Raw genomic sequence first — 24,463 nt, 5'->3', positions numbered from 1 at the left:
GGGATGGGGATCCAGACCTCTCTGGGCAGTTCCAGTGCCTGAGCTCCCTTTCCGTGGGGAAATTCCTGCTGTGCCCACCCTGAGCCTGCCCTGGCCCAGCCTGAGGCCGTTCCCTCTCATCCTGGATGCCCACCTGGCTGTCCCCTCCTGTCAGGAGTTGTGCAGAGCCACAAGGGCCCCCTGAGCCTCCTTTTCTCCAGGCTGAGCCCCTTCCCAGCTCCCTCAGGGATTCTCCAGCCCATTCCCAGCTCCGTTCCCTTCCCTGGACACGCTCCAGCCCCTCAGGGACTCTCACCATGAAAAGCCAGAGCTGGACCCCCATGGTGTGACCAGTGCCAGCACAGGGGACAGTCACACCCTGCTCCTGCTGCCACATTGTTTTTGATACAAAAACATCTCAGTTCTGCTCAAGACTGGCTTCATACAAACCACCTGGTGAGAAGGCAGAAGTTGAACTCCACAGGAGGGGAAGAAAGTCCCCGGGTGCCACCAGGCAGTGTGACACACCACAGTGCAACTAAAAATGTTACCAGCCATGTTCTAATTGCACAGTTCTAACTTCCCAGCTCCCACATTTTTTACTTCATAATGTGGTGCTCTTTTAATTTGGTCTTTTATGTTGTGTAGGATGAGGTGGTTCTGAGAATAACAACAGGGTTGTGGGAGGGGAACAGGATATGGAGCTTATCTCCTGACAAGGGCCTGCCTGGGAAAAAGGGGATTTGTTGTGAGCTAGGAGCTGAAGGAGAGAGCAATCCCAAACCAGTGAGCCATTGCAGCAGAGAAATATTTTTTATTGTTGGTCTTCTCCAGCCTAAATGACTCTGTGATTCTGTTTCCACAAAGGCTCTGGTTTGACAGAATACACAGAATATTTCTGTGTTTTTGTAGCACTTGAGAAGTGATGTAGGCTGTTAACACTAATCAGGAGATTAATTTTTTCCCTAACTCTGTTCTTGGAAGGAATTACATGTTTTAATTCGACCCAAGATCTACATCTTGTGTGGAAAACTCTGTCCCACAAAGAGTTAAGTTGGCTGCTGTGAGCAGCCCTTGTCATGGAAAGTGTTAGGCAGGGCTGTGGTGTCGCTGGCTGCTGGGTTTCTCTGTTACTCACTGCCCTTCACGTGCTATTTCAGAGCCTTCTGCCTGTTTGTGAATTATCTTGTGAAATGGGGAAAAGAGTACAAGACTGGTGTTTATAACAGAAAACAGTATAGGAAGATGTGAGCAACACAGAGCTCCTAGAAAGCTGAGTTAGGTGGAGTTCAGCCCAGAGGGAAGCAGTGTGGGATTTGTGATGGGCTCAGGCTGTGAGGAGTTCAGCACTCATTTATTCCACTGCAGGGAATGGATTTCGTGAATGATCCTCATGGAATTCCACCCCCAGAGCTGTTACCCACTCCTTACTGTGCTTCCAGAAAACAGCCCAGCAGCAGGACCCCTCCTGCAGCTCAAGCTGTGTAAAAGTTCCCCTCGTTGTTGACAAAGGTGTTTGTCTGTCTGTAATTGCAGATATGTGCCATCATTGGAGGAACATTTACTGTAGCTGGGATCCTGGACTCCTGCATTTTCACAGCATCAGAGGCCTGGAAGAAGATCCAGCTGGGCAAAATGCAGTAGCAGTGAAACTCTACCCTCGACTCCAAGGACAGGAGCAAAGATTGACAAATCTACCACTACCTGTTTTTGTCTTTATTTTCTATTTGATTGAATCAGTATGTTTTTCTCTAATCAGGCTGGTCAGTGAAGACATCTTCAACAAATCAAAGAAATCTCCATGCATTTCAGAGCTCTGAGAGGGAAAAATCAGTGGAATCAGGGTGTGGGTTCCCTCTCCCCAGAGAGAGAGGTTGAAATGCCATTTGAGATCTAAGTGAGGATGGCAGTCTGTCCTCTGGGAGGTTCCTATGGCAGTGTACAAACTAGGGAGTAGATGGCAAAGAGCTGAACTGTCTTGTGGCACTTTTTGGAGTTCTGTTGGATTTGCATGATCAGACAATCGATTTTTGTATAGGGCAAAATTACACACGAGGAAGAAATTCCACCCATGGTGCCAAAAAGGTGATGTATCTGTTGGTGAGGAGTGGAAAGTGTTAGTCCCCACAGCAAACCTAAGAGACAGAGGGCAGAAATAACACCAAGAAGTGTTTTGTGCTTCTGTTGAAAGCTCAGTTGTTCAGATACAACCTTTCTAACCAAGTGAAAAAAGAACAGGAAGCCTTCCCCAGCTACCTTTTCCTTGGTAATCTGTGATCCCAGCAGTGGAGGGCATTTCTTTTACTCTGGATGTAAAAGTGGTTTCATTCCTTCCCACTAACTGAATATCCAGTCTTGTGTTTACAGGTGGCATGAAGTAAAAACCAAACTGAGCAACACAGTTTTATGTGGCCTTTGCTTTGAAAGGGAATCGTTGTCTTTGCAGCATTAGCTTTTCTTTCTTCTGTTTCTAAACACAGACCACCCAAAAGTCTGGATTCTGCACTTCTGCTTTATTATTGTTGTTGTTGGGTTTATTTTGGTTGTTTTTTTGTTTTTTTGGGTTTTTTTTAAGAGGTTTTATATTCCCTGTGCTCAGAAAAATGGTGCAGCCCTCTGGGTGGATGAGCGCAGCTTCCTCTCTTGCTTTGTGTGAGTGTATTCAATACACCTGTCAAACACAGGAATTCTGACTTTTCAGGATTTATGGTGCCTCCCTTTTCCTTTTAAAACTCAGCCAGGCATCTTTTCTGAGCCCTGGCCTGACAGTGCTCTCCCACAGGTACCCAGGGCAGCATTCCCACAGGCTGACCCTTGCTGGGGGTTCTGTTTGATCCCTTCAAGAGATTCCTGAGCTTCCCTGTCCATTCCTTCAAGCCTTGTCTTCTGGAGCCTCCAAAACACAGAGGTGTGAGGGGAAAACTCCTGCCAGGGGTGTCTTGCATGTCATTTGGTCTCAAAAATGACAGCAGATGCCCACCAGTGCATTTTCCAGAGCCTCATCAGTGTTCCTTGAGTAGTGACAGTCTCTGCATGCCTTGTGAATGTCTGAGCTGAGGATACACAAATTTTAAGTCTTTCAGGATGGATTAAACAAAAATAATCATAAAATGAAGATCTTGAACTCAGTGCTGTAAATTGTAAGATGGGTGCAGGGTTTCTCTTGGATGATATCCATTGCCTTTCCCTGGAGGCAAAATGTCCAAACTTTATGCTGTGATGATATGAATTGTTGAATATTCAGTGTTATTGTTAGAGTCAGATGCATTTCAGAAGAATTCCTGATTTCCTGTTGAAATTGTCTCCTTGCTTTGGGAGCAGGGAAGGTGCAGCCAGTTTTATCCACCCACCAAAAAGCAGCAGCCAGCTCCTCTCCCCCTGCCGTGCTCTGCCCTGCAGTGACTTCAGACAGCATTGGAATTTTCCCCTGTTCTTCTCTGGACTGATTGCTCCTGCTTTAGGTGCAAACTGGATTGTGGAACTTCCTGTACCCATTCACGTATGGGTCGATTTTTTTTTTTTACTTTTTTTTCCCCCCCATTTACAAAAATGAACTTTTTCACCTGGGGTGTGTGTCCCTATTCCTGTGAATGAGACCCCATGGATGTGGCATTTTCCATGGCAATTGCTTCTCCTGCTGGCTGAGGGATTTCCTCTAATCCACTGTGACCAGCTGAAGCTCACAGCTGAAGTGTCCTGATTTTTCCTCTTGGATTTGGTCAGTCTTTGATGACAGCTTGGGAACAGTGGATTAAAACAATGAGATTTTTAATGTTTTAGCATCTTCCTTACACTGAGATTTATTTAGTGCATCCTTCTCCTGAGCTGGGCAAGGGGAGATCTTTGCAGTACAGTTCATTTTCTGAAATTTCTCCTCTGGTACAATTTCTTTGACACAAACAAAGGTGGTTGCAGATTCTTTATGTCCCCTGGTGTGTTATTCCCATCCTTCTCCCCATTCCCTGTCTGTATTAAACTGCCTCCTGTGCAGTCCAGGCCAGTTCTCTTAACCAGACCAGTGAAATTGGTTTATTTGGGGTTTGTTTTTTTTTTTTTGGAAGTAACACACTTCAGTGTACCTCTTCTCTCTGACAAAATGTCCCCTGCAATAAGGTATTAAATCACTTTTTTGGGGTTTTTTTTTGCAAAATGTGGAAACCAAATTGTACTGAAGTTCTGGCAGGAAGAACATCTGTACCTGGGTTCTCTAAACCAGGTCCAAGCCTTTGAGAGATGCCAAGCCAAGGCCACCTCCTGGGGCTGCTGGGGTTTGTGGTGAGCCTGTCCTGCAGGTCACACCGTGGTACTGCTTCGTGTGTTTACAGCACAATCTGCTCCTCATCTCCCCAGCTGTGAAAGCAAGGCAGTTACTGCCTCTGCACCCAGGAGATCTCACTTTTATTCTGAATTTTCTGAAGGGAAAATGAGCTTAGTTGTGCTTTTAAACGTCCTTACAAACAAAAGACTTTTGTGTCAGAGGAGAAGGAAACCCTCAGTTGTAGGGTTCTGATTTTGCCCTTTCCAGTCAGTGTTTTCCTAGAAGAATTTGGGTTTCCAAAAAAGACATCCCTGTAGGAAATATTTGAAACTCCCACTTTAAATTATTCCCTGTAACTGCAGACTCCACCCTACAGTGAGAACTTGAGGCATAGGATGCTTTGCAATGGTGGAGTTAAAACCTTCTAGCTCTAGGGAAAGTTATTAGATGTATTCTAGGCAGTATCTGGACTGCTGAAGAGTATTTTAAAACTAAAATGAAATGGAAATGGGGTACAGAAATCCAGGAGAGATGAGTCTGTGAATGTTTGATCTGACCTCTCAAATCCTTGCATTCATGTGCGCTGTGTAAAGTGAGATCTGCAGTGCAGGTGGCCCTGTGTGCCACCAGCTCCTGAGTATTTCTCATTTATTGTTCCTTCTCTGCTGGGGCTGGGAGTGGCTGTGATGAGTCTCTGCTTTACAGGAGGTGTTCGAATTTGCAGATTGGGGGTGTCAGTTTGGGGTCTGTCCCTGGAATGTGGGAGAGGGGCAGGGAGGAGGAGCAGCCCTGCCGTGTCTGGTACAGCAGTGTTTAAAGCACAAGGCTTTTACATTTCTACAGTGGAGACTGTTAAGGAGTTCTGGCATTTGTCTTTTTAATTTGCAACCTTATGTTAATAAATGATTAGCCTTTTTAGTTCCATAATTAAAAATAAAACTCTTACGTGTTTTGATTGGCTTCTTGTCGCACTCCTGTTGCAAAATCAATCCAAAGGAGCTTTTTTTTTTCTTTTTTTTTTTTTTTTATTATGATTTCAGTGAGCTGAGCGTTATCACACAATGAAATCACTGGGAGCCAGGTCACTGTGGTGAAAGTTAGCACGAGGCTCTTTTGTAATCAGCCCTGAGTCATGTCTGGACATTCAGTGCTTGGTTTTGTACAGTACCAAGTGTCCCAACTTCCCTGTTTTTAAGGAAAGGTGAATGGGCTGTACTTGGGACTTGCTGGGTTTGGCTTTACTCACTGTGCTCCTTGGTATGTGAAATAACCCAATTTTTATGTCCCCCCACTTCAATGTCCACTTAGTCTTGCTTCATAACTATTTAGAAATAAATGTCTGAGGCAATTTGTAAAGATGGAGCAGTAAAGGGTTACAGCACAGTGAGTTTGGGCTCAGGGTATCTGCACCATCTTAACAAACCAATTCCCTTCATGTTGGGAAGGTCTTTGTGGAGGAACAGATCCTGCCTGTTCCAGTGACTGGAACTCACATTTCCCCAAGTGATGGGTGCTGCTGGAAGCCCCTTACTCTGTAAATGACAAATAAAGGCTCTGGGGAAGGTGTTTGTCCAAATCCCAGCCTGCTGCAACCCAGTCCCAAACCTTTCTAGCCTATCCTTATAAAAAACCCAACCAAGCCAATTAATTGGTTAATTTCTACCAAATTTTTATTGAGAATAAATTAATCTGTGTCCTGAAAATATGTATTAGGGCCACATCTACCTGAAAGGGGAATGGTTTGTGCAGGTGAGCTGGGATGGAGGTGACAGTGATACAGGAGTGGGAGCTGGGCAGGGGAACTGGTGTCCCCTGGGGCTAAAGGACATGGGATCAGTGTCCCTTAGGGCTGAGGGACATGGGATCAGTGTCACTGCTGTCCCTGGGGCTGAGGGACATGGGATCAGTGTCACTGCTGTCCCTGGGGCTGAGGGACATGGGATTGGTGTCACTGCTGTCCCTGGGGCTGAGGGACATGTGTCACTGGGTCCCGGGGCTAGACTGGTCATGTACTGTTCTTCCGGCTTTGTCCTTGTCGGTTCTTCTTCCCCTCTATCCCCCCGGGCGGCTATCCCGGCTCTGCCCGCGCAGCGCGCCTCCGCCGCCAGGGGGCGCGGCTCTGTTCCCGCGGCGGCGCAGGCGGAAGCGCGCCTCTCCGGGCGGCCGGCGGGGCAGCGGGTAAACCGCGAGCTGCCATCTCCGGCCGTCGGGGCCTCCGCGGCATCTCGGCCGGCAGCGGCAGGGCGGGGAGCGGGAAGGGGCTCGGGTGGCCGGGGACCCGCCCGGGGCTGCGGGACGGGGAGAGCTCGGACTCCGGGGGGAGCTCGGCCTCCTTAGGGTGCGCTTCTCTGGTGCATTACTGAGTTAACACAGCCCAGCCCGCGCGGGAGGTGCCAGGGTGTGCACTCAGAAACTGGGGAGCTGAGCAAAATCAGCCTTTAATTTAATTAATCCTCGATTTAATGTATCCTTTGCTATCAGTATCAATGATGCCCTGACAGGCAATCCTGTAGCGCAGTTGTTAAAGTTTAGGAAAGGCCAGAATTATCTTGGATTTGCAGATGTGTTACCTGCACGCTGTGGTGAGGAGCGTTACTGGAGGTGCTGGAGCAGTGCGAGCCCAAAATACACATTTTTATAGATTGGTGTAAATCTATACCAGTCTATAAAAGATGAGCGGTGTGACTGCCGGGCAGCATTCAGGTGTCCTGAGTGCTGGGAACAGGGAGCTTTGGAAGAACGGTCTGATGTGCACGCGTGTCCATCAGCTATCAGCTAGGGCAGAGGCTTCAATTTACTTGAAATCCGGGATATCAGGGTTTGTTGATCCGTGGTGGGATTAAAAACAGTTGAAATTGCTTTTTTATGCCGTGGCAGACTCTGTGGGCGTGGGTGATGGAGTGTAGTGTTCATACTGTGAGCATCTCTCCAACTGCTGGGGTTTTTGGTTTTTTTTTTGTGCAGCCAAAATGAAGTTCAACCCTTTTGTGACCTCGGACCGCAGCAAGAACCGCAAACGGCACTTCAATGCCCCCTCCCACATCCGCAGGAAAATCATGTCCTCGCCCCTGTCCAAGGAGCTGCGGCAGAAGTACAACGTGCGCTCCATGCCCATCCGCAAGGACGACGAGGTCCAGGTACGGCCCTGCCACACCTGAGCTTCTTCCGGGGGGGGTTCAGAGCTGGGAAGGGCCTGGAACAGCTGAGGAAGCTGGAAAGGGGCTCAGCCTGGAGAAAAGGAGGCTCAGGGGGGGCCCTTGTGGCTCTGCACAACTCCTGCCAGGAGGGGACAGCCAGGTGGGCATCCATGACAAGGGGAAATGGCCTCAGGCTGGGCCAGGGCAGGCTCAGGTTGGACACCAGCAGGAATTTCCCCATGGAAAGGGAAACGGGAACTGCCCAGGAAGGGTTGGAGAGCCCATCCCTGGAGGCGGCACTCGGTGCTCTGGGCTGGGGACAAGGTGGGGAGGGATGGGGCTTAATTTGGATTTGATGATCTTGGAAGTGTTTTCCAAGCCAGCTGAGTCTGGGATTCTGTTTTCATGTGCAGCATGTGGAAAAGGCAAGAATGAGACAAACTGATGTTGGTGCTGGAGCTTTGCCTTCAGCATGGCAGAAATAATCTAAGTTAATCAAGTCATGACTTGGGCTGTCAAGTGTTTCTTAAATTCACTTCATTTAAATTCATTTTAAATTCACTTCAGTGATAAGGATGACACAGGTGTGCTGGCGGTTCTGCTGCACTTCAGCTGCATGCATTGATCATTGTGCTGAACTGAACACTTTCGGCAATAAAGCACAAAGCAAAGAATTGTTTATTTTTTATAGACTGTTTGCTACCTGTGATATTTGAAATACTGGATTAGAAATGAGTTCAAGCTAAGTGGCTTTTTAATATAAAGCACAATGATAGGTGAAAAATTAGGGTAAAAACTCTTAAAAATTGAAATCTGGCTGCATAGCTACAGAGTGTGGTGGTGTTTGCAGGGGTCCCAGGACAAGGGAAGAGATGAGAATCTTGACTCCATGTTTCAGAAGGCTGATTTATTATTTTATTGTATATATTATATTAAAAGAAAATTATATATTAAAACTACACTAAAGAATAGAAGAAAGGATTTCATCAGAAGGCTTGCAAGGAATAGAAAGGAATGATAGTAAAATCTTGTGACTGATCAGAGTCCAAGACAGCTGGATTGTGATTGGCCATCAATTAGAAACAACCACATGAGACCAATCACAGATGCACCTGTTGCATTCCACAGCAGCAGATAATCATTGTTTACATTTCATTTCTGAGGCCTCTCAGCTTGTCAGGAGAAAAAATCCTAACAAAAGGAGTTTTCATAAAATATGTCTGACAACAGAGCTCTCCCATTAGGGTTTACTGCAAAGACGATGGGGGAGAAGCACAATCCTGATCCATTATAAGTTCTGTGTTAGTAATGCTGAAATTGTCAGGTCACTCCTGTGTTTGTGGCTTGGGTCCTGTGCAGCTCAGCTGGTTTGTGGGATGGGCTGGCTGTCCAGGGCTGCTTCTGGAGCTGTGTATGTGCTGTGTGCAGGTGGTGAGGGGACACTACAAGGGCCAGCAGATCGGGAAGGTGGTGCAGGTGTACAGGAAGAAATACGTGATCTACATCGAGCGCGTGCAGCGTGAGAAGGCCAACGGCACCACCGTGCACGTGGGCATCCACCCCAGCAAGGTACGGGCCCTGGGGCTGCTCTGGGAGTGCTGGGACTCGGTACCAAGTGGGGGGAATGCACCTGGAAGCTGCTCCATCTGTGCATCCCAGCCTGTGTTTGGAAGCTGAATCGTTGTTTAGTTTTGCTTTTGTTTTTTGCCTTTGCTTTCACCCCACTCTGACTCAGGGGAAAGCTACAGCTAAAAAAAAATTAAATGTGAGTTTTACTACTAATTCTCATGTGCAAACAACTCTCTTTGCTCTGCAGTGTTATTTTAATAAGATTTATACTATGACTATTTTAAATTTAACCGTTTTTAAAAATTAACTCTGTTAACATAGTTCTAATAAGTTTAACATGCTGCACATCCCACTCTTAGCGCTAAAGTAATAAAATCTCAGTCTTTGTTCAAGAACATACAGAAAAGTGCTTCTAGTAGGAATATATTAATCTGGGCATAGTTGTTACAAAATATGTGGATGCAGAATGTTTGTTAGTATAAAAAGTAATCACTTTGTTTTGCTTCTGCCTCTTGCACTATGGTCAATATCAATGCAGGCTGGGATATAAACACAGGCTGGGCATGCACAGGTGGAGCAGCCCTGGAGAAGGATCTGGGGGTGCTGTGGCCAAGAGCTGGACCTGCCCTGGCCCCCAGGAGCCCCCCATGCCCTGGGCTGGTCCCCATGGGCAGCAGGAAAAAATCCTTCCCTATGAGGTTGGGGATGCCCCTGGATCCCTGGCAGTGCCCAAGGCCAGCCTGGACAGGGCTTGGAGCCACCTGGGACAGTGGGGGGTGTCCCTGCCCATGGCAGGGGTGGCACTGGATGGGCTTTAAGGTCCCTTCCCACCCAAACCATTGTGGGGTTCTGTGAATAACAGATGGAGATGCTGCCTCAAGGAAATGTTAGGGTGTCATGAGGAGAGATGTGAGTTGAAACCATGTTGGAGAGGCTTAAACAGATGCTCAGAATTGTGATTGTTCTTGCAGGCAATTGTGAACTGAATACTTCTGAACCTGGGTTTAGCCTGAGGTATTTAGAGCTGGTGAAAACCAGGCAAAGCCTGTTTAGATCATAACAGGAAACATTTCAAACTAAACAGAAGAACCTGCCAAAACCTGGTTTGAAGCAGATGAATTCAGTCTGCTTCAGCCTTGCCACGTGGGCACAAAGATGGAAAGTGTTTGTGGAAAAAATCCAGTTGTAACAGGTTTTCTGGTGTAAGTGGTTGGTGTGTTCAGCAGAGGGAGGGCAGAATTATTCCAAAACATCACGACTTGTGTGCAGCAACAACATCTGAGTGACAAGGTGACATTGTGGTGGAGCCAGTGCTGAATAGCAGTGAGAGAAACAGAATTTTCTGCTGCTGCTTCACTCTGGGAAAATTTCATTAATTGGGAATTAGACTTCAATAAAGCTTTGCATAAAGATTCTGGTTATTAATGCAGAGAGCAGAGGAATGTTTTGTTATAGACTTGCAGTGTGAACAGTTTGTACCTCTCCTGGGCAAAGAGATGGGAATTACAATTGAGACCTAAATGCACAAGGAATTAAGGAGGAAGTGTGCCTATATGGCATTTCTAGGATTTGATTGTTAGTTCTATTTTCCAGGTAGTGCTTGTAGTAATACCAACACATTAATTTCTTTGCCAGTTTGAGGAGGCAGGAACAAGAATTGTTGGATAAATTCTTCCCTGGGAGGGTGATGAGGCAGAGGACTGTCTTGTTACAGACTTGTAGTGTGAACAGAGGTGGGAATTACAATTGAGACCTAAATGCACAAGACATTAAGGAGAAAGTGTGCCTATATGGCATTTCTAGGATTTGATTGTTAGTTCTATTTTTCAGGTAGTGCTTTCAGTAACACCAACAATTTATTTGCCAGTTTGAGGAGGCAGGAGCAGGAATTGTTGGATAAATTCTTCTTCCCTGGGAGGATGATGAGGCAAAAGATGCCCGGAGAAGGAAGTGTCCAAGGGCAGCTTTGACTGCTGCCTTTGTGCGGGTGGGATCAGCTCTGTGCTCGGGTGGATTTGGGATGGGCTGCTGCCCTTCCCTCTGGCAGGGAGGCTGAAGTGCTGTGTCTGTGCAGGTGGTGATCACCAGGCTAAAGCTGGACAAGGACCGCAAGAAGATCCTGGAGCGCAAAGCCAAGTCCCGCCAGGTTGGCAAGGAGAAGGGCAAGTACAAGGAGGAGACAATCGAGAAGATGCAAGAATAGCTGCCTTCCTGATTGACACCATTAAAAAAGTGCTAAAATTCAACCTGTTGTGTGTCTTCTTTCAAAATATTCAAAAATATTGATGTGTCCTGCTCAGCATTTAAATATTCCTACTTGTCTTTTGACTTTGTAAAAAATACACTAAATTTAAAAGCTCTTTGTACCTTTTTTACTGTTAAGAAAGTTTAGAAAAGCTTCAACCAGCCTGAAAGAGCAGTGCAATCCTGAAACATCCATCTTAACAGTAATTGTAGTTCTGCCTCTTCATTAGTTGTGCCCATGTCTTTTTTTAATATTAACATGCTAATTCTGTGCACTGTGTATACAATTAATTCAGGTCTTATATTAATGAGGACAAAGGGGTTTATGAGCAGTGCTGATGAGGCAGAGCTGACTGGTTTGGAAGCAATGGGGTGAAGCAGTCTCAGCGCTGCTGGTGCTGCTGTTTTGGATGAATTTTCTGTGAGAGATCTTTCCTGGCACTTTGTGCCTCCATGATTGAGAGCTGCTTGTTGAAAACAGCCCTGCAGTTCAGTGAATGGACTAGCTCAGTGATGGCCCTCTAAGTGCTGCTGCAGAGGGACAGAAATTCATCTGCCTGAACAACAATGGGGTCTAAAAAAGGAGATGCTGGCAATCGAGAAAAATTGTTTTAGAAGCCATTCATAGGCCTGGCAGCAAGGCTGTGTTGGGTGGACTGTGAGTGGGTTTCTCTCATGAAGGCTCAGGGGTTTTGTCCCTCCAGCTCGTGCTGCTTAACACAGAATTCTTCCCCTTGAGTGGGTGTTTAAGGAATTCTGTAAGGTTTGCTCATTACCGAGACCTTTCCAGGTGCTCTGTGGGATCGTGTCCCAATTCCCTGAGGAGCTCAGAGCCGACAGGAGCTTTGTGTCCCCTTAGCCGGCAGCCTGTTTGGGATGGGGATCCCACGGCGGTCCCGATCCCATGGCGGATCCCACCGCAGTCCCGATCCCATGACAGTCCCGATCCCATGGCGGATCCCACCGCAGTCCCGATCCCATGACAGTCCCGATCCCATGGCGGATCCCACCGCAGTCCCGATCCCATGACAGTCCCGATCCCATGGCGGATCCCATCGCAGTCCCGATCCCATGACAGTCCCGATCGCACTGCACGTGCCCCGCGCTCTCGCGGCCCCATGGCTCCCTCACGGCGCGCTCCCGCCGGCGCCGCTGACGTGGCGGGCGCTTATTGGCGGGCGCCAGGCGGGGCGTGGCTGGAGGCCCCGCTCCCCTCAGAGCGCGGCCATGGCGTACGGCGGCCTGGCGGTGCCCATCATCGTCATGAGCGTGTTCTGGGGGGTGGTCGGCGGCGTCCTGCCCTGGCTCGTACCCAAGGGGCCGAACCGCGGGTGAGTGACCGGGGGGCGGCGGGCACCGGGCACCTTCCCTTCCGTGCCCCGCGGCTGTGGGGGGAGGCCCCGGCGGAGGCGGCCCCGGAGCCCTGACGCGCCCCGAGGTTGCCGGGCCCGGGGCCGCCGCAGCCCCGCGGGCGCAGCGCTGGCGCAGCACGGACGGGCCGGGCCCGGCCGAGGGACAGCGGAACAGCCGCTCCTGGGGCTGCCAGAGCCGGGAGGTGCCCTCGGGGCCCCTGGCGGGTTTGGGTTTCCCCTGAGGCCCTGGCACAGGGTGCCCAGAGCAGCTGGGGCTGCCCCTGGATCCCTGAAATCCCAGGTTGGACACTGGGGCTTGGAGCCACCTGGGGTATAGGAGAGTGTCCCTGCCCATGGCAGGGGGTGGAACGAGATGAGGTTTAAGGTCTTTTCCAACCCAAACCATTCTGTGAAACCTCTGCAGGCAGAACGTCCTGTGTCAAGGTGGCTCGTTGTCAGGCGGTATTTGAGCAACAACTTCCTCTTTCTTTCCTTACTTGACCTTTCCTAACTTACTCCACCGTCCTCTGGTTCCACACTGGGTGAGACTGGAAAGGCTGCAGAGGTGGATGTCTGGGTTAAATGTGTGCTGGTGCCCTTGTAGCCGAGGACAGCAGCTGGGCTTCCAGGCTCAGGTTTTTCCTGCAGTGGTTGTGGCTGTTCAGATTAAAAAGCAGACAAGTTTTTGTCTTTCTCTTTTCTCTAGGAGATAATGGCTTCTTAACCTCTCTTCCTCTCTCTGACACTCCCTCTACTCCACAGGTACCAACTGTCTTTTCTCTCAGTTCTCTATCTAAACCCTCAGTATTCCTCAAGCTCTGATATTTCCTGCCTCACTTCCAAACCTGCTGTGTGTTTCATGCCTGGAAACTTCCTGTCCTCAGAAATACCTTGGAGAAATGGCTTCCAGGCATGGAAGTGTGGGAATTCTGTGCCTCACCAACAGAAGTTACTGACCTCCCATGAGGTTTTGTTACTCAGTTGGCGGAGGAAATACATAGATGGAAATGCCTTTTTATAATTTAAAAAGAAAAAAAATCACTTCATTTTGCCACTGAGTTCCATGAGCTGCAGAAAATCTCATTTCCTCTCCTCCCATTTCAAACCCATCTGTGTGTGTGTAGCTGCAGTTTTACCCTTTGCAATTTCAAGAGCTTGGTTCTTCCTTCTTTTCAGCTTTCCAGTGGTTTCTGACACAGCTGTGTTTCACCAAGAAAGGAAAATTTTACACTACAGCTTTGAGGTTTTATTTTGTGTTCAGTTTATAAACCCCTCATTCATCATATAAAATTAAAAGTGACAATTTGACACTAAAACTTTCTTTAAGTAGAATTCTGCAAATGAAGAAAGTGTGCATCCAGCCTCAGTGGTTCACTAATGTGAAGGACACTGCATCAGATTCTGCTGCTGCTCACAGTGATTTTGTTCAATCCAGCTGTAAAGTGTTTGGCAGAGCTGTGTCAGTCCTGCAGATCTGAGCTCTGCAGTTTACTCAGCTGGAAGAAGCCAGAACATTCATGTTGAGTCATCTTTCATATGATCAAAGTTGAACTTGTCCTTGTTTGCTGTGGGGTTTTTCTCTGTGGATCCTGTGGTCAGTCACAACACCACAGCTGATCACGTTTCTCCTTCTTCTTGGCAGAGTTATCAACACCATGCTGGTGACCTGTGCTGTCTGCTGCTACCTGTTGTAAGTACAAACAATGTCCTGCCCACTCCTCTTGTAATCACAAGTTCCTTTTTTACAGCCTCAGAGCAGTTAGAAGCTTTTTGAATGTCTCACAGAGGTTTGGACCTGTTCTTTGACAGCTCTTGGAATTCTGAGTTCTAAAGACCTTCAGTGTGCTGAAGAAATTTTCCCATTGGAAAATGCTGAATTAAAAGGAACCTGAATTCCTCCTCTGACACATGACTGTGAGCTGTCCTCTGCATGGACTTGCTGTTCCTCCTCTCCAGTTCCCTGCCTCATTTGTTCACAAGTATAATGACAGTTCTAAGATTTCCCTGATTCCTAGGCTTTTTTTGCCTTTTCTCTTTCCACTTTATATTTAATTCTGAAGTAATACTAACTCAAACCCACTGAACAGTTTTTCTTTTAAATTCCTTGAATATATTCTCAAAATCTGGTAGAGTGGTGGGTGGAAAAGCTGCTGCTTGGTGGGTTTTTTAGTGAGACTTTGATATATTAAGACAATTTCTCTTTAGATGCACAGTGTATTTTGAGGCTGCCTCCTTTCTGTAGGAGATTCAGTAGCAATTACAAAGTGACTTGTTGAGAGCTCTTCATATAATGTTTTTTTTTATCAGGATTTAAGCCAGCTGGAGCTGGAGACTGCAAGACAAAGCTTGCATGTGTTTTTCTCTCCCTCTTTTAAAGACTGTGGAGACTGATCTTGTAAAAAGCTGCTGTGCAGAAATAACTCTGAAAGAATTTGTTATTGAGAGTAAAGTGGTAAAAATCTGGTTTTATCCTAAGGGTTAACCTGTTACAAAAATTATTATTTGGAGTTCCATTTGTTCCTGAGTGGTATTTGTACTTTCTTGAGCTATTTAGGCATTATTTATGCTATTCAAAGGAATTTAATATGAATATTTAGAGAAATGCATCTCAGTGTTGCATGTTCCTGGAGAGGCCTGTTGGGTTAGACAGTGGCACAACTTACACAGGTTTGGTTTAGGTTAATAGTGTGATACTCAGGGTTAGTATCAGTTTATACTCTAGAAAATTTATTTCTATTCAGAGTATTTGACATGTGAACTCCTAAGAATTCGCTCTTGCTCAACTGTAAAAGTCCAGCAAACTTGGCTTTGTTTTGTATCCATAGAAGATTTTAAATTTAAGTTTTGCTCAGTGGATATAGAAATTTGAGAATTTGTGCAAGCAGCTTGAATTTGGGGTTGAAATTTGGGAATCTCAGTGCTATGAAGGTCTTCTTGCCCTGCACATGAAGTCTGTAGCAGCCCAGTCTCATAACAGGTTCCAAATGTTTGGCTAAGAAAGGACAATTTTTTGGTGATTTTTACTGGGTTGCTGCATTTATGTTACAGTAAGTTGGGTGGTTTTTAATTAGGAGGAGGATTGAGTTCTCAGTTGGGTTTTTTTCTACAGAAACAACATCCCACTCTTCTAAAACCCTTGAGGTTTGGTGTCTGTATTGTTTGAAGGACAGTTTTCCTTGAAGTAGAGGCTGTGTGGCATTTGCAGCATCCTCTGGATTGTGATGGGAAATGTATTTGTTGTAGAATTTCTTAACTTTTGGCTAAATTCTGTGAACTCTTCAAATGTACAGTGAGTGGTATGTGACTTGTAGGTTTACTTGATTATTTTATCTAAACAGACCCATTATAAAGCCTACTGTTATTAACATGTTTTATAAACTGCTTTTGCATCTCCAGGGGTTCTTTGGTAATTTTGTGGGCTCTGACTTGTTTTCTGAAAGCCAAATTTCTCCAGTTATACTTTGGGAAAAGAAAAAAAAAGGCAGCAAAATCTTAGGATATTTTCAACCCTGTGTAGTTGTACCCAACCAGATAAATTGCATTTGTAGTGTCTGCTTGCCAGAATGCAACAAAAAGCAGATTTTTCTCATCGTGTTCCAAGACAGAACTTGCCTCATCACAGAATCTTTCATTTTTTATTTGCTCATTTATTCTGTATAAAATTGTAGAACCAGCTCTGTTTGGAAAGGCCCTCAAAAGATCTGGTCCAACCTTTTTCCCTCTGCTTTACTCAAACATATGGAACTTTATTGTTCTTGCATTCTTTTCCTTTTGGGGAGGAGGCACTGAAAACACTTGAGACCTTAATTTTGGGTGGTTAAAGAATGAGATTAGTTTTTCATTCAGCCTTGAAAGAAGCCCAAAGAATTGTTCCTGGGAGTTCTTCATTAGATCTGTTAGGATTAAAATAATTTCGGCTGCCCCAGGTATTTGTATGTCCTTAGCAAGTGCCTGGTGCTGTTCTCTATTCCTCTGTACAGCTGCTTAGTCTCTGTTAGACCTGCTTTTACTCTTTGAGTTACCTTTCCAGTTGAAAGTAGGGAAAAAAACAATTTCCTGTCTTCATTAAACACCACTTGATTGATAAATTGATTTTCACTGAAATTAATTTGAAGTCAATACATTTCAATTTAAAGCTGTTTCTTCTGTATTTAGATTTAGCAGTGATAATTTTGAATAACCGTATTGATTACATGGGATTCATTTGGTTGTTCTGTCGAAGATATTTGCATCTAATTTGTGTACAGATCCTGTACCCAGCAGCCTTTTGAAGAATAAACCATTCTCAGGAACCTCATAAAATCTAAAGCAAAGTCCAAGGAGTTACTGCTGCAGAAATTAGAGGTTGCACCATATTGTGAGGTACTGTCAGAGTCTAAATCTATTTTGCTGTGCACAAAGCAGTTCCTGAACAGTGTCATCATGTCCTAACAGAGGACAGGGTGCTTAGAAAATCGTATTATTTGCTACTGATTCTAACAGGATTAAAATATGGATGCCCAAATTGACATTTAAACAGAGATAGCAGGACCTTAATTTGTAACACGAGCACAGACAGATGGCAGTTGTGGTGGGAAGACCTTTTAAAAAAATCTCTGGTACAACAGAAGGGACTTTAATTTCCTTGTCTGAGCTGGATAATTAACAATAACTGTTCTAAGTGGGATCTGGTAGAATTTAAGGACCTGTGGGTGGCTCGAATGCCATACCTGCTTTTAGCAGCTCTGGAACATTGCACCTTGGATACAGAGGTTTGTTTTGCTCTGAATGCTGCACTTCGTTGTGTGTTGTCACGCTGGATTGTTGTATAAAGCAGCATCACTTAACCAAACCATGGGAAAAGCTTTTTCATGCCTTACCTTGAATGCCAGGCAGTTGCAGCCTAACGACTGCTTTAGATTCCTCAGCCCTCGCAGGGCAGGGGGAGGAGTGTGCTGCTGCCCTAATGGCACCCTGGCTCCCAGCTCGGGTATCCCGCACGGCCCCAACAAATAAATAAATGCCTTTTGAAACCTCCACACTACTTTTCCCAGAGCCTGGTCCCACAGGCTGAGCTTCTGAATGTGCTCCCAGCTCGTTTAATTCGCAGCCACGCTGGGCCCGAGCTCGGGAGGTGAGAGATTCGTGCAGGGAGTTCCTTCCTGCTCTGCGGTGACAAAAGGAATAATGTGCTTTAACAGGCTTTTAGTGTTCTACCCTCCTCCCACTTGTGTTACTTCAGGATGCTGGAGGCAGATGGCACAGTGCTCTTTGGATCTGTCTGTTGGATCTGAAAAATTAACCCTCACAAAAGAAATCCCCTGATCATTTTAAGAGCTAATTTGCTTTTCCCTTAAGTAGATTTTAACATCATGGTCTCAAAATACATTGTTGTCACTGCTTTGGACAGCAAAGTAGAAACGTGTCAGCCGAAAGGTTTTTGGCTGCTCTCAGTGGTGTCTTGCCGATGTTTTAATTCCTTTGTAGAGTCTGCTACGTGTTCAAGGCTGGTGTGACTGATGGACTGCTGCAGGCTCAGCTCCTTGTTTTAGCTGGAGTTCTACCCCCTGCAAAACTGAAAGGGGCATTGCAAAGAAATATTGGTAAATTGGAAGAGGATTGATGTGTTTTCTTGAAGTCTGACCCATATCTTTGTCTTTGTGGCTGTTGCAGGCAGCCGACCTGCACTTGGTTTGCTGGTCAGAGCATCAAGGTTTGTGTGGAATTTTCCATGACTGCCTAAGCACTCTGATACATTTGTGGCAGCTCCCATTACAAAGCTGCTCTGCTTTTTCTCCTCCTTACAAAGCATTCTAGAAATAGCAGACAGATGAGCCAGTGTGTTCACTAAATGTGTTTATATAGTTAGTATTTAACATAGATTTAAATCCGTGGAAGCATCCATTGCTTTTTCTGATTCTTGTAACATTTACAAAGCAAATACATCTTCTAAGAGTGGAATATTTATTTCTGTTTAGCTTTCCTGGATATTTTCCACAAACTACATTCCTCTTGTTCTCAGTTCTGGCCATGGCTTCTGCAGTGTTAGTTTGTGCTCTGCTCCAGTGACAAGGCGTGACAAGGCTGCTGTGCTGATGATCTGGGGTTTGTGTCATATTGGGGTTGTTCTTGTGGGGTTCTTTTTTTGTGTTCCTTTGTACCCTTTTGCTTCAGGTCCCCTTTTCTTGACCTCTGTGCCAGGTTTAAATTCACTTTTGTTAAGTCTCTGAAAAACATACCATGTCTACAAGGGCAGGTTGTGCACTGAGAAGCAAATGAAAAAGGATGTTTCTCAGAGGTTGTTGTTTAAAGGATGCTTCAAAGGCACTAAAAAAAGCTCTTGTCTCTTCTATGTTTTCATCTTCTGAGCCCCCAAATACCTGAGTTTCATGTGTCTCAAAACACTTTTCTGTCAAAAGAGAGATGTGAGGGCAATGCTAGCAGGTGGTTTTGTGTTGCTTTCAGTTGAACAGGACAATGTGTTTCAGTTGCAGAATGATTTGGTGCCGTAACTTCATTGCTGGTGGCTGGTCCTTGTGTTTGACCTTGAGTTAGAATTTTTATTTGAACCTAGACCTTCCTAAAATAGCCTTTTCTTCTCTGATAGTCCTCGTGTTTGGACAACCTTCCATTGTCACAAGCTGTCCTTTGGCTGATTTGTCTCTGTTGGGTTGGGGGGTTCTCTTGCAGTTGGCTGATTGCAATTCTGGCTCAACTCAACCCTCTCTTTGGGCCTCAGTTAAGCAATGAAACAATCTGGTACCTCAGATATCACTGGCCTTGAGGATGTGTGTGCTGTGCTGCAGCTCATTGACAGGTGAGTATGAGCAGATTTATTGATATATTTGGTGTGTTAAAGCTTCAGGAGAGATTGAATAGAAATGTGAGCAGTGTGCTCAAACCAGTGTAGCTCTTTGGTGGGAGAAATCTGTCTCTCTGTAGGCTGCAACAAAACATTTTGGATGTTAGTCTTGATTGGATACGTGAAAAGCTTGAACTGAATTTTTGACAGTCATTTTTCTTTCTATCGTGTCATATAGTGCTGTGTTCAGGGGTTTGTAAGGAGAACAAAACATTACTTCCAAAAAAAGATATAATTGAACTGGGTAACATAAGTGGATTTCCTAATCTTTACCAATTGTTAAACCTCTCCTCAAGCCTGCTACCATTTCATCTAAGACCTGTCCTGATTTCCAAGGCAACACAGTGTTGCTCTCATTCATCTGGGAAGTTGGAATGGGAGCTGCCATTAGAATGTTCTTTATCTCCTGAGCTCACAGCTTGATGGTTTATTTTGTTTTTAATGACAGCCTGTGTGCAGCTTTAATCCCAGCTGAGCCTGGTGGTTGCTATCAGGGCAGTGCTGCTGGAATGTGGTTCTTGCATTTCCTGGGCTTTTTGACGGGGCCAGCACAAATAAAATGTTGTACTAAAAGTACCTTGATGCTGTTGGGCTTGTTCAGGAGGGCAGCATTTGGAATTGAAGGTTCAAATGAAGGAAATGTGGAAATAAGCAGCCATGATTATCGTTTTTAAGCTGGTAACTGAATAATTAAACACATTTTTGTTTGTCCTTGTACAACACAGTCTCAGCTCAGTGCAGCAGGCAGTGACAGCTGCTGTTAGAGCTCTGTTAAATGCTTTCAGTGAAGTGTCCTGGACATTTGCTCCCCAGTTTCAGAGAAGGCTTCCTGTGAACTGGGATGTTGGCAGACTGGCCTGCGTGTGTGTCTGCAGCTCCTTTTAAGCACCAGGCAGAAGCTGAAGGTAGACTTGGCCCTGCTTCAACGCCAGGCCTGTAATTAGCTAAGTCAGTCAAGCAGAATTTCCTAGGAGCATTTTCACTGCTTGGGTGCTAACATATAATTAGTTAGCTAAAACAGAGAACAGTGTGTTTTGGTAATGGGCACAAAGATCCCTGAATCCCATAGGATGATTCAGTTGCCTGGGATCTGAAATTGGAGTTATCTGGACATAAAAATTGGGTTTCACCATCTGTGTGTTGAAACAAGCAAGGAAAGGCAGGAGGTGAGACACAACCTCTGAACTCCTGCTAACAGAACCAGGCCCTTCCCCTCCATTCCAGTGAAGGATTTTCCAGAGAATTGGAATTAAATTTGTACCAAGGAAGAGAGGGACCTTGTGTGTTTGAAGCTGACTGCAGAGTTTCTGAGGAGCTGTCGTTTTTAAACTTATTAATGGAGCATTTCAGCCCTGCACAGCACATGCTGTTTTGTTACATGAAGGAGTTTGTTGTAACCTTTCATCTGATTTTATTGGCTTGATTTTGGAATAAAATTAAGGTTGTTGTCTCTGAAAAGGAAAGGTTTAGAAAAGTAAAAGCATTTAAGAATCCTCAAATATCTGTTCTTTGTTGTTTGAAATGTGCTGTCCCAGGTCACACCACTGCAGTGTTGTTTGAGTGCTGTTGCAGGGCTGAGGTGCTCCATGTCCTGTCCTTGCTCCTGTGGAGTTTGTGCCTAGACAGGAGCTGTGAGTGAGATTCCATCTGATAAGAGCTGGGATATCTCTCTGACACTGCATGGATTCCCATCAGTGTAGCAACCAGTTATTTCAGGATTTTGAGCTGTGCTTTTCCAGCATTCAGGGGAGATGTACTATACTTGTTTCTGCCTCCTGTTCCTTTCAGTTGAGGTTTGGGTGGATTAGTACGGAAAATGCAAAGAAAATGAAGTGTTAACTCCCAAAGTGGAAAGATCCTTAAAAATAAAGATGATTAAAGCAAACCCATTTTACTTAACTGAGCAGCCTGAAAATGCTCCAGTGAGCTCCTCGTGTTCTGCTGAGGAAGTCTGCATATGCTGGCTTGATTGATCTGTGCCAAATCCCACAAGTTTGCTCTGTGTTTTCAGGCAGTGTCCCTCCCATCCAAGGGATGATTTCCTAGCAATTCACTTGATACATCACCAAGTTAATGGCTTGCATGGCAGTGTGCAAGAGCACACAGAGCTCTGTAGCCATGGTAAATCCAGGCTGTGCACTCTTCCAAAGTGTGATCCAACAGTGCCTTTTCTCCTTGGCTTGGTGAATTCACAGCCTGTGTTCTCAGAGCAGGAGCTGTCTTTGTGCAAGTGGAGAAGGGCTCTCATCCAGCTCGCTGGGTGCTGTTACAGCAATGAAAACATTGGAGGGAAATAGTTGTTCTACCAGCTTAGAATGTAACTAAAACTACTTGCAGTAACTTCAGAAATGAAACTGCCAAGAAAACATCCCCACAGATGAATTATCTCCAGTTCTTGACCATTACTCGGTGCATTTGTGGAATGGAATTAGCTGTGCTTAACAGCCAGGCCTGCAATTAGCAAACTGTCTCCATGGAAGGAATAATGAAGGTGCCTCTTGCTTTGCAGGTGCAGAAGAGATGAAAACTCCAGTGACCCAAAGGTGCCCTTTCTGTAGCTGGTTGGATACGAAGCCTGCAGTAATGCCTTAACCTTTCTAATGTTCTTCAAGTGGCTTCTTCAAAGTTCTGTGGTTTTTCCTACTATTCCATTTTAACAGAGTGCCTAATGCAATTTATACTCCTCTTTGGTACTGTCAGTTTTTGACTGTTAACTCCAAATGTGATGAAAATTTCTATTTTTTACGTGTCATGGAATCACATTTCCTGTTCACTTTATCTGTAATAACTCTTCATATTTGCAGGTCTTAGCTTGTCTGTCATTGAGCTGTTCACCCCTGTTCTGTTTGCACTGGACAAAAATGTGTGCAATAAACTGTGTGAGGAGAGGAGCAACAGTGGTAGCATGTGCTGATGGTGATGTTTTTTTTCCAAATTAATTGTATTCTTGAGAAATCTGGCCTTAAATTTCTCATGCCTGGAAATAAAACTAATCCTCTGCTTGATACAAAACGTTCTCGTGCCATGTTTAACTGTTATTTGTCTGTGGGTTTAATTGGATACTCGGAGTTGAGCTGAGGATATTTAGATGATGTGGATAAATTGTAATGAAGTTAAATAGCGGGAATAGATGGGGAATTGTTGCCTGTATCGAGACCTCTGAGGTAGAACTATAATAGGATTAAACTTGCAATTTAAAATTGCTAAAAGGTGCAGGAATAAGTGAATGCTTGGCTTGAGAGCCTCTTTTCCAGGAACTTCCCATTGTCTGAGGGTTACTCAGAGTATCAAAGGTAACGTGGTTAATTTGGATGAAACCTTCACACTGATTTTGACTGGAGGCTGATTTAATCCCTGGCACATTTGGAGGATATTATAGGAGCAAATGGATTGAATTGAACAGCAAACATTCCAGTTGTTTTGTACTGACCTGGCCCTTGCATGTGGATTGCAGACCTGGGAAGCCCATGGCAATGTGGGCAAGGGGTTCCTGAGGCTCCTCAGTGTCAGCTGAGTCCGTGGGACTGGCATGGATCTGCTCAGTTGTTTGCTGAGGAGCAGCTTCCAAGGGTATAAATGCTGCTCCCTGAATGCTTCCTTACCTCATGTCCAGATAAATTACAATTATTCCCTTTATTGTCATGCACAAGGACATAAGGGAATGGTTAATATTTTATTTGCTTTTCCCTCTTGGATAGCACCATTAACTGTTCAGTGGGACAGCACTCATTACTACACAGGAAATTCCAAGATCCTGACATGTAACTTCCAGTGATCCAAAACTGGACAGTGTGAATTGCAAAAGAAGGAAGAACGTGCCCATTATTACAAATAAACATAGCAGCTGTTGGGACTGGAATAGTGGATTTGTTTTTTGTCGTGTCACCTTCTAAGAGCTGTATTTTACCATGCAAGATGTTGTACACAGTCATCTTACACAGTCTGGACCAAATAATTCCTAGGAAAGTTGAAACCAAGTGATGATATAAAAACTTGAAGTTGTCTTTTGATTTTTGAAGTGTGTGGAGAATAAAATATGTTGACATTGTATGAGGAGAGGGAGAGAAATACTCCAAGATATCGTTGACAGATTTGAGATTTTTGAAATATATTGATCTGCTTGTCATATTTAGCCTGAAGTGAAATACCCCAAGAGAAAGCTCTCAGTGACAAACAGTGCTGTTTATTGTGTCACCCCTGTCTTTAACAAGCTTTCTATTTTAGGTTCTAAGCTATCACTTGCTCTAGAAGAGAGAAGTAAAAGAGTTCCCATGGGTGTCTCACTGGTGCTGAATTGAATGGAAAAAGCTATTCTAAGCCAGGACAAAGACTAGATGCCTCCCAGAAAGACATCCCCCTTTTCCAGAGTGGTTAACATTTCCTCTGAAGCAGGTGCCAGGTGGTAGCATGACTGAAGAAGTGAAAGAATAATATTTAGTATGTGTTCTGCTGGATGTTGCATGGTGGTTGGGGAATGGTCTGCTCCTTGTGTGCCAGGAATTAACACTGCTTGGGATAATTCCTTTTTTTTGCATGACTGCAGGAAATGAGAACAGAGGGACTCAGCCACTGGTGTTGAACAAGCAATGCAGGTACCAGAGCATTTATCACACATCCCTCTGCTGTCTGACAGCAGAAGAGAACACAGAATGTTCAAGTACAAAAGAAAGAAGTTTGTGCTTGAAATGGAAAACCTATGTTGAAAGATATTTGGGTAAAAAATTAGGAAGGTGAAGGAAGCTGCTCCACAGTCAAGTTGTGAAGGCTTTTAAGCCATAAACTCTGCAATGCACAGAGCAAGAATTCAGGCCAGGGTCATTCAAATGCTTGTAACTGCTTTTGTTCGTATTGTTTAGGAAATGCATCTCTGCCCCTCACAAGAAATTGTTCTGCAGACTTTATACAAGTTTACTTTTCCTCTAGTGGAAATCAGGGAAGCATTTTACTCCTGTGAAGGGCTGAGCTATCAGAGGTGGGTGGCTGTTCTCTTGTTTCCAGAATTAAATGTCATGGACTCTGGGGCAAAAATAGAATAAATGGGGAGAAATACAAAAACTTCTTTAAAGAATAGAAGACATTCTGT

The 24,463-nt window shown here is 45.1% G+C and overlaps 3 protein-coding genes across 4 annotated transcripts in view; all 3 read left to right on the top strand.

Moving 5' to 3' along the window:
- ERGIC1 (endoplasmic reticulum-golgi intermediate compartment 1) overlaps positions 1 to 2,540 on the top strand; it is a 51,906-nt gene extending 49,366 nt beyond the window's left edge. The window contains exon 10 of the mRNA XM_030957309.1: positions 1,516 to 2,540. Within this exon, the coding sequence (XP_030813169.1) occupies positions 1,516 to 1,623 (108 nt within the window). The 3' untranslated portion in view covers positions 1,624 to 2,540. The remainder of the gene's footprint in view (positions 1 to 1,515) is intronic.
- A 4,016-nt stretch (positions 2,541 to 6,556) lies between these two features.
- On the top strand, positions 6,557 to 11,301 carry RPL26L1 (ribosomal protein L26 like 1). Of its 2 annotated transcripts, none has more exons than XM_030957387.1 (4): positions 6,557 to 6,575; positions 7,202 to 7,374; positions 8,803 to 8,943; positions 11,018 to 11,301. In XM_030957387.1, the coding sequence occupies exons 2-4, from the start codon at positions 7,207 to 7,209 to the stop codon at positions 11,144 to 11,146; spliced, it is 438 nt and encodes a 145-aa protein (XP_030813247.1). In that variant the 5' UTR covers positions 6,557 to 6,575; positions 7,202 to 7,206; the 3' UTR covers positions 11,147 to 11,301. The 2 variants fall into 2 exon arrangements, with proteins under 2 accessions (XP_030813247.1, XP_030813248.1); XM_030957388.1 differs by lacking the exon at positions 6,557 to 6,575 and adding an exon at positions 6,619 to 6,635.
- Positions 11,302 to 12,379: 1,078 nt separating this feature from the next.
- Positions 12,380 to 22,392, top strand: ATP6V0E1 (ATPase H+ transporting V0 subunit e1). Its single transcript, XM_030957301.1, has 4 exons — positions 12,380 to 12,518; positions 14,182 to 14,229; positions 19,209 to 19,335; positions 21,890 to 22,392. The coding sequence occupies exons 1-3, from the start codon at positions 12,415 to 12,417 to the stop codon at positions 19,300 to 19,302; spliced, it is 246 nt and encodes an 81-aa protein (XP_030813161.1). The 5' UTR covers positions 12,380 to 12,414; the 3' UTR covers positions 19,303 to 19,335; positions 21,890 to 22,392.
- Positions 22,393 to 24,463: the final 2,071 nt, after the last annotated feature.

This window comes from Camarhynchus parvulus, chromosome 13 (genome assembly GCF_901933205.1).
Source record: "Camarhynchus parvulus chromosome 13, STF_HiC, whole genome shotgun sequence".
Classification (NCBI taxonomy): domain Eukaryota; kingdom Metazoa; phylum Chordata; class Aves; order Passeriformes; family Thraupidae; genus Camarhynchus; species Camarhynchus parvulus.
This window is presented reverse-complemented; position numbering and strand designations above follow the sequence as displayed.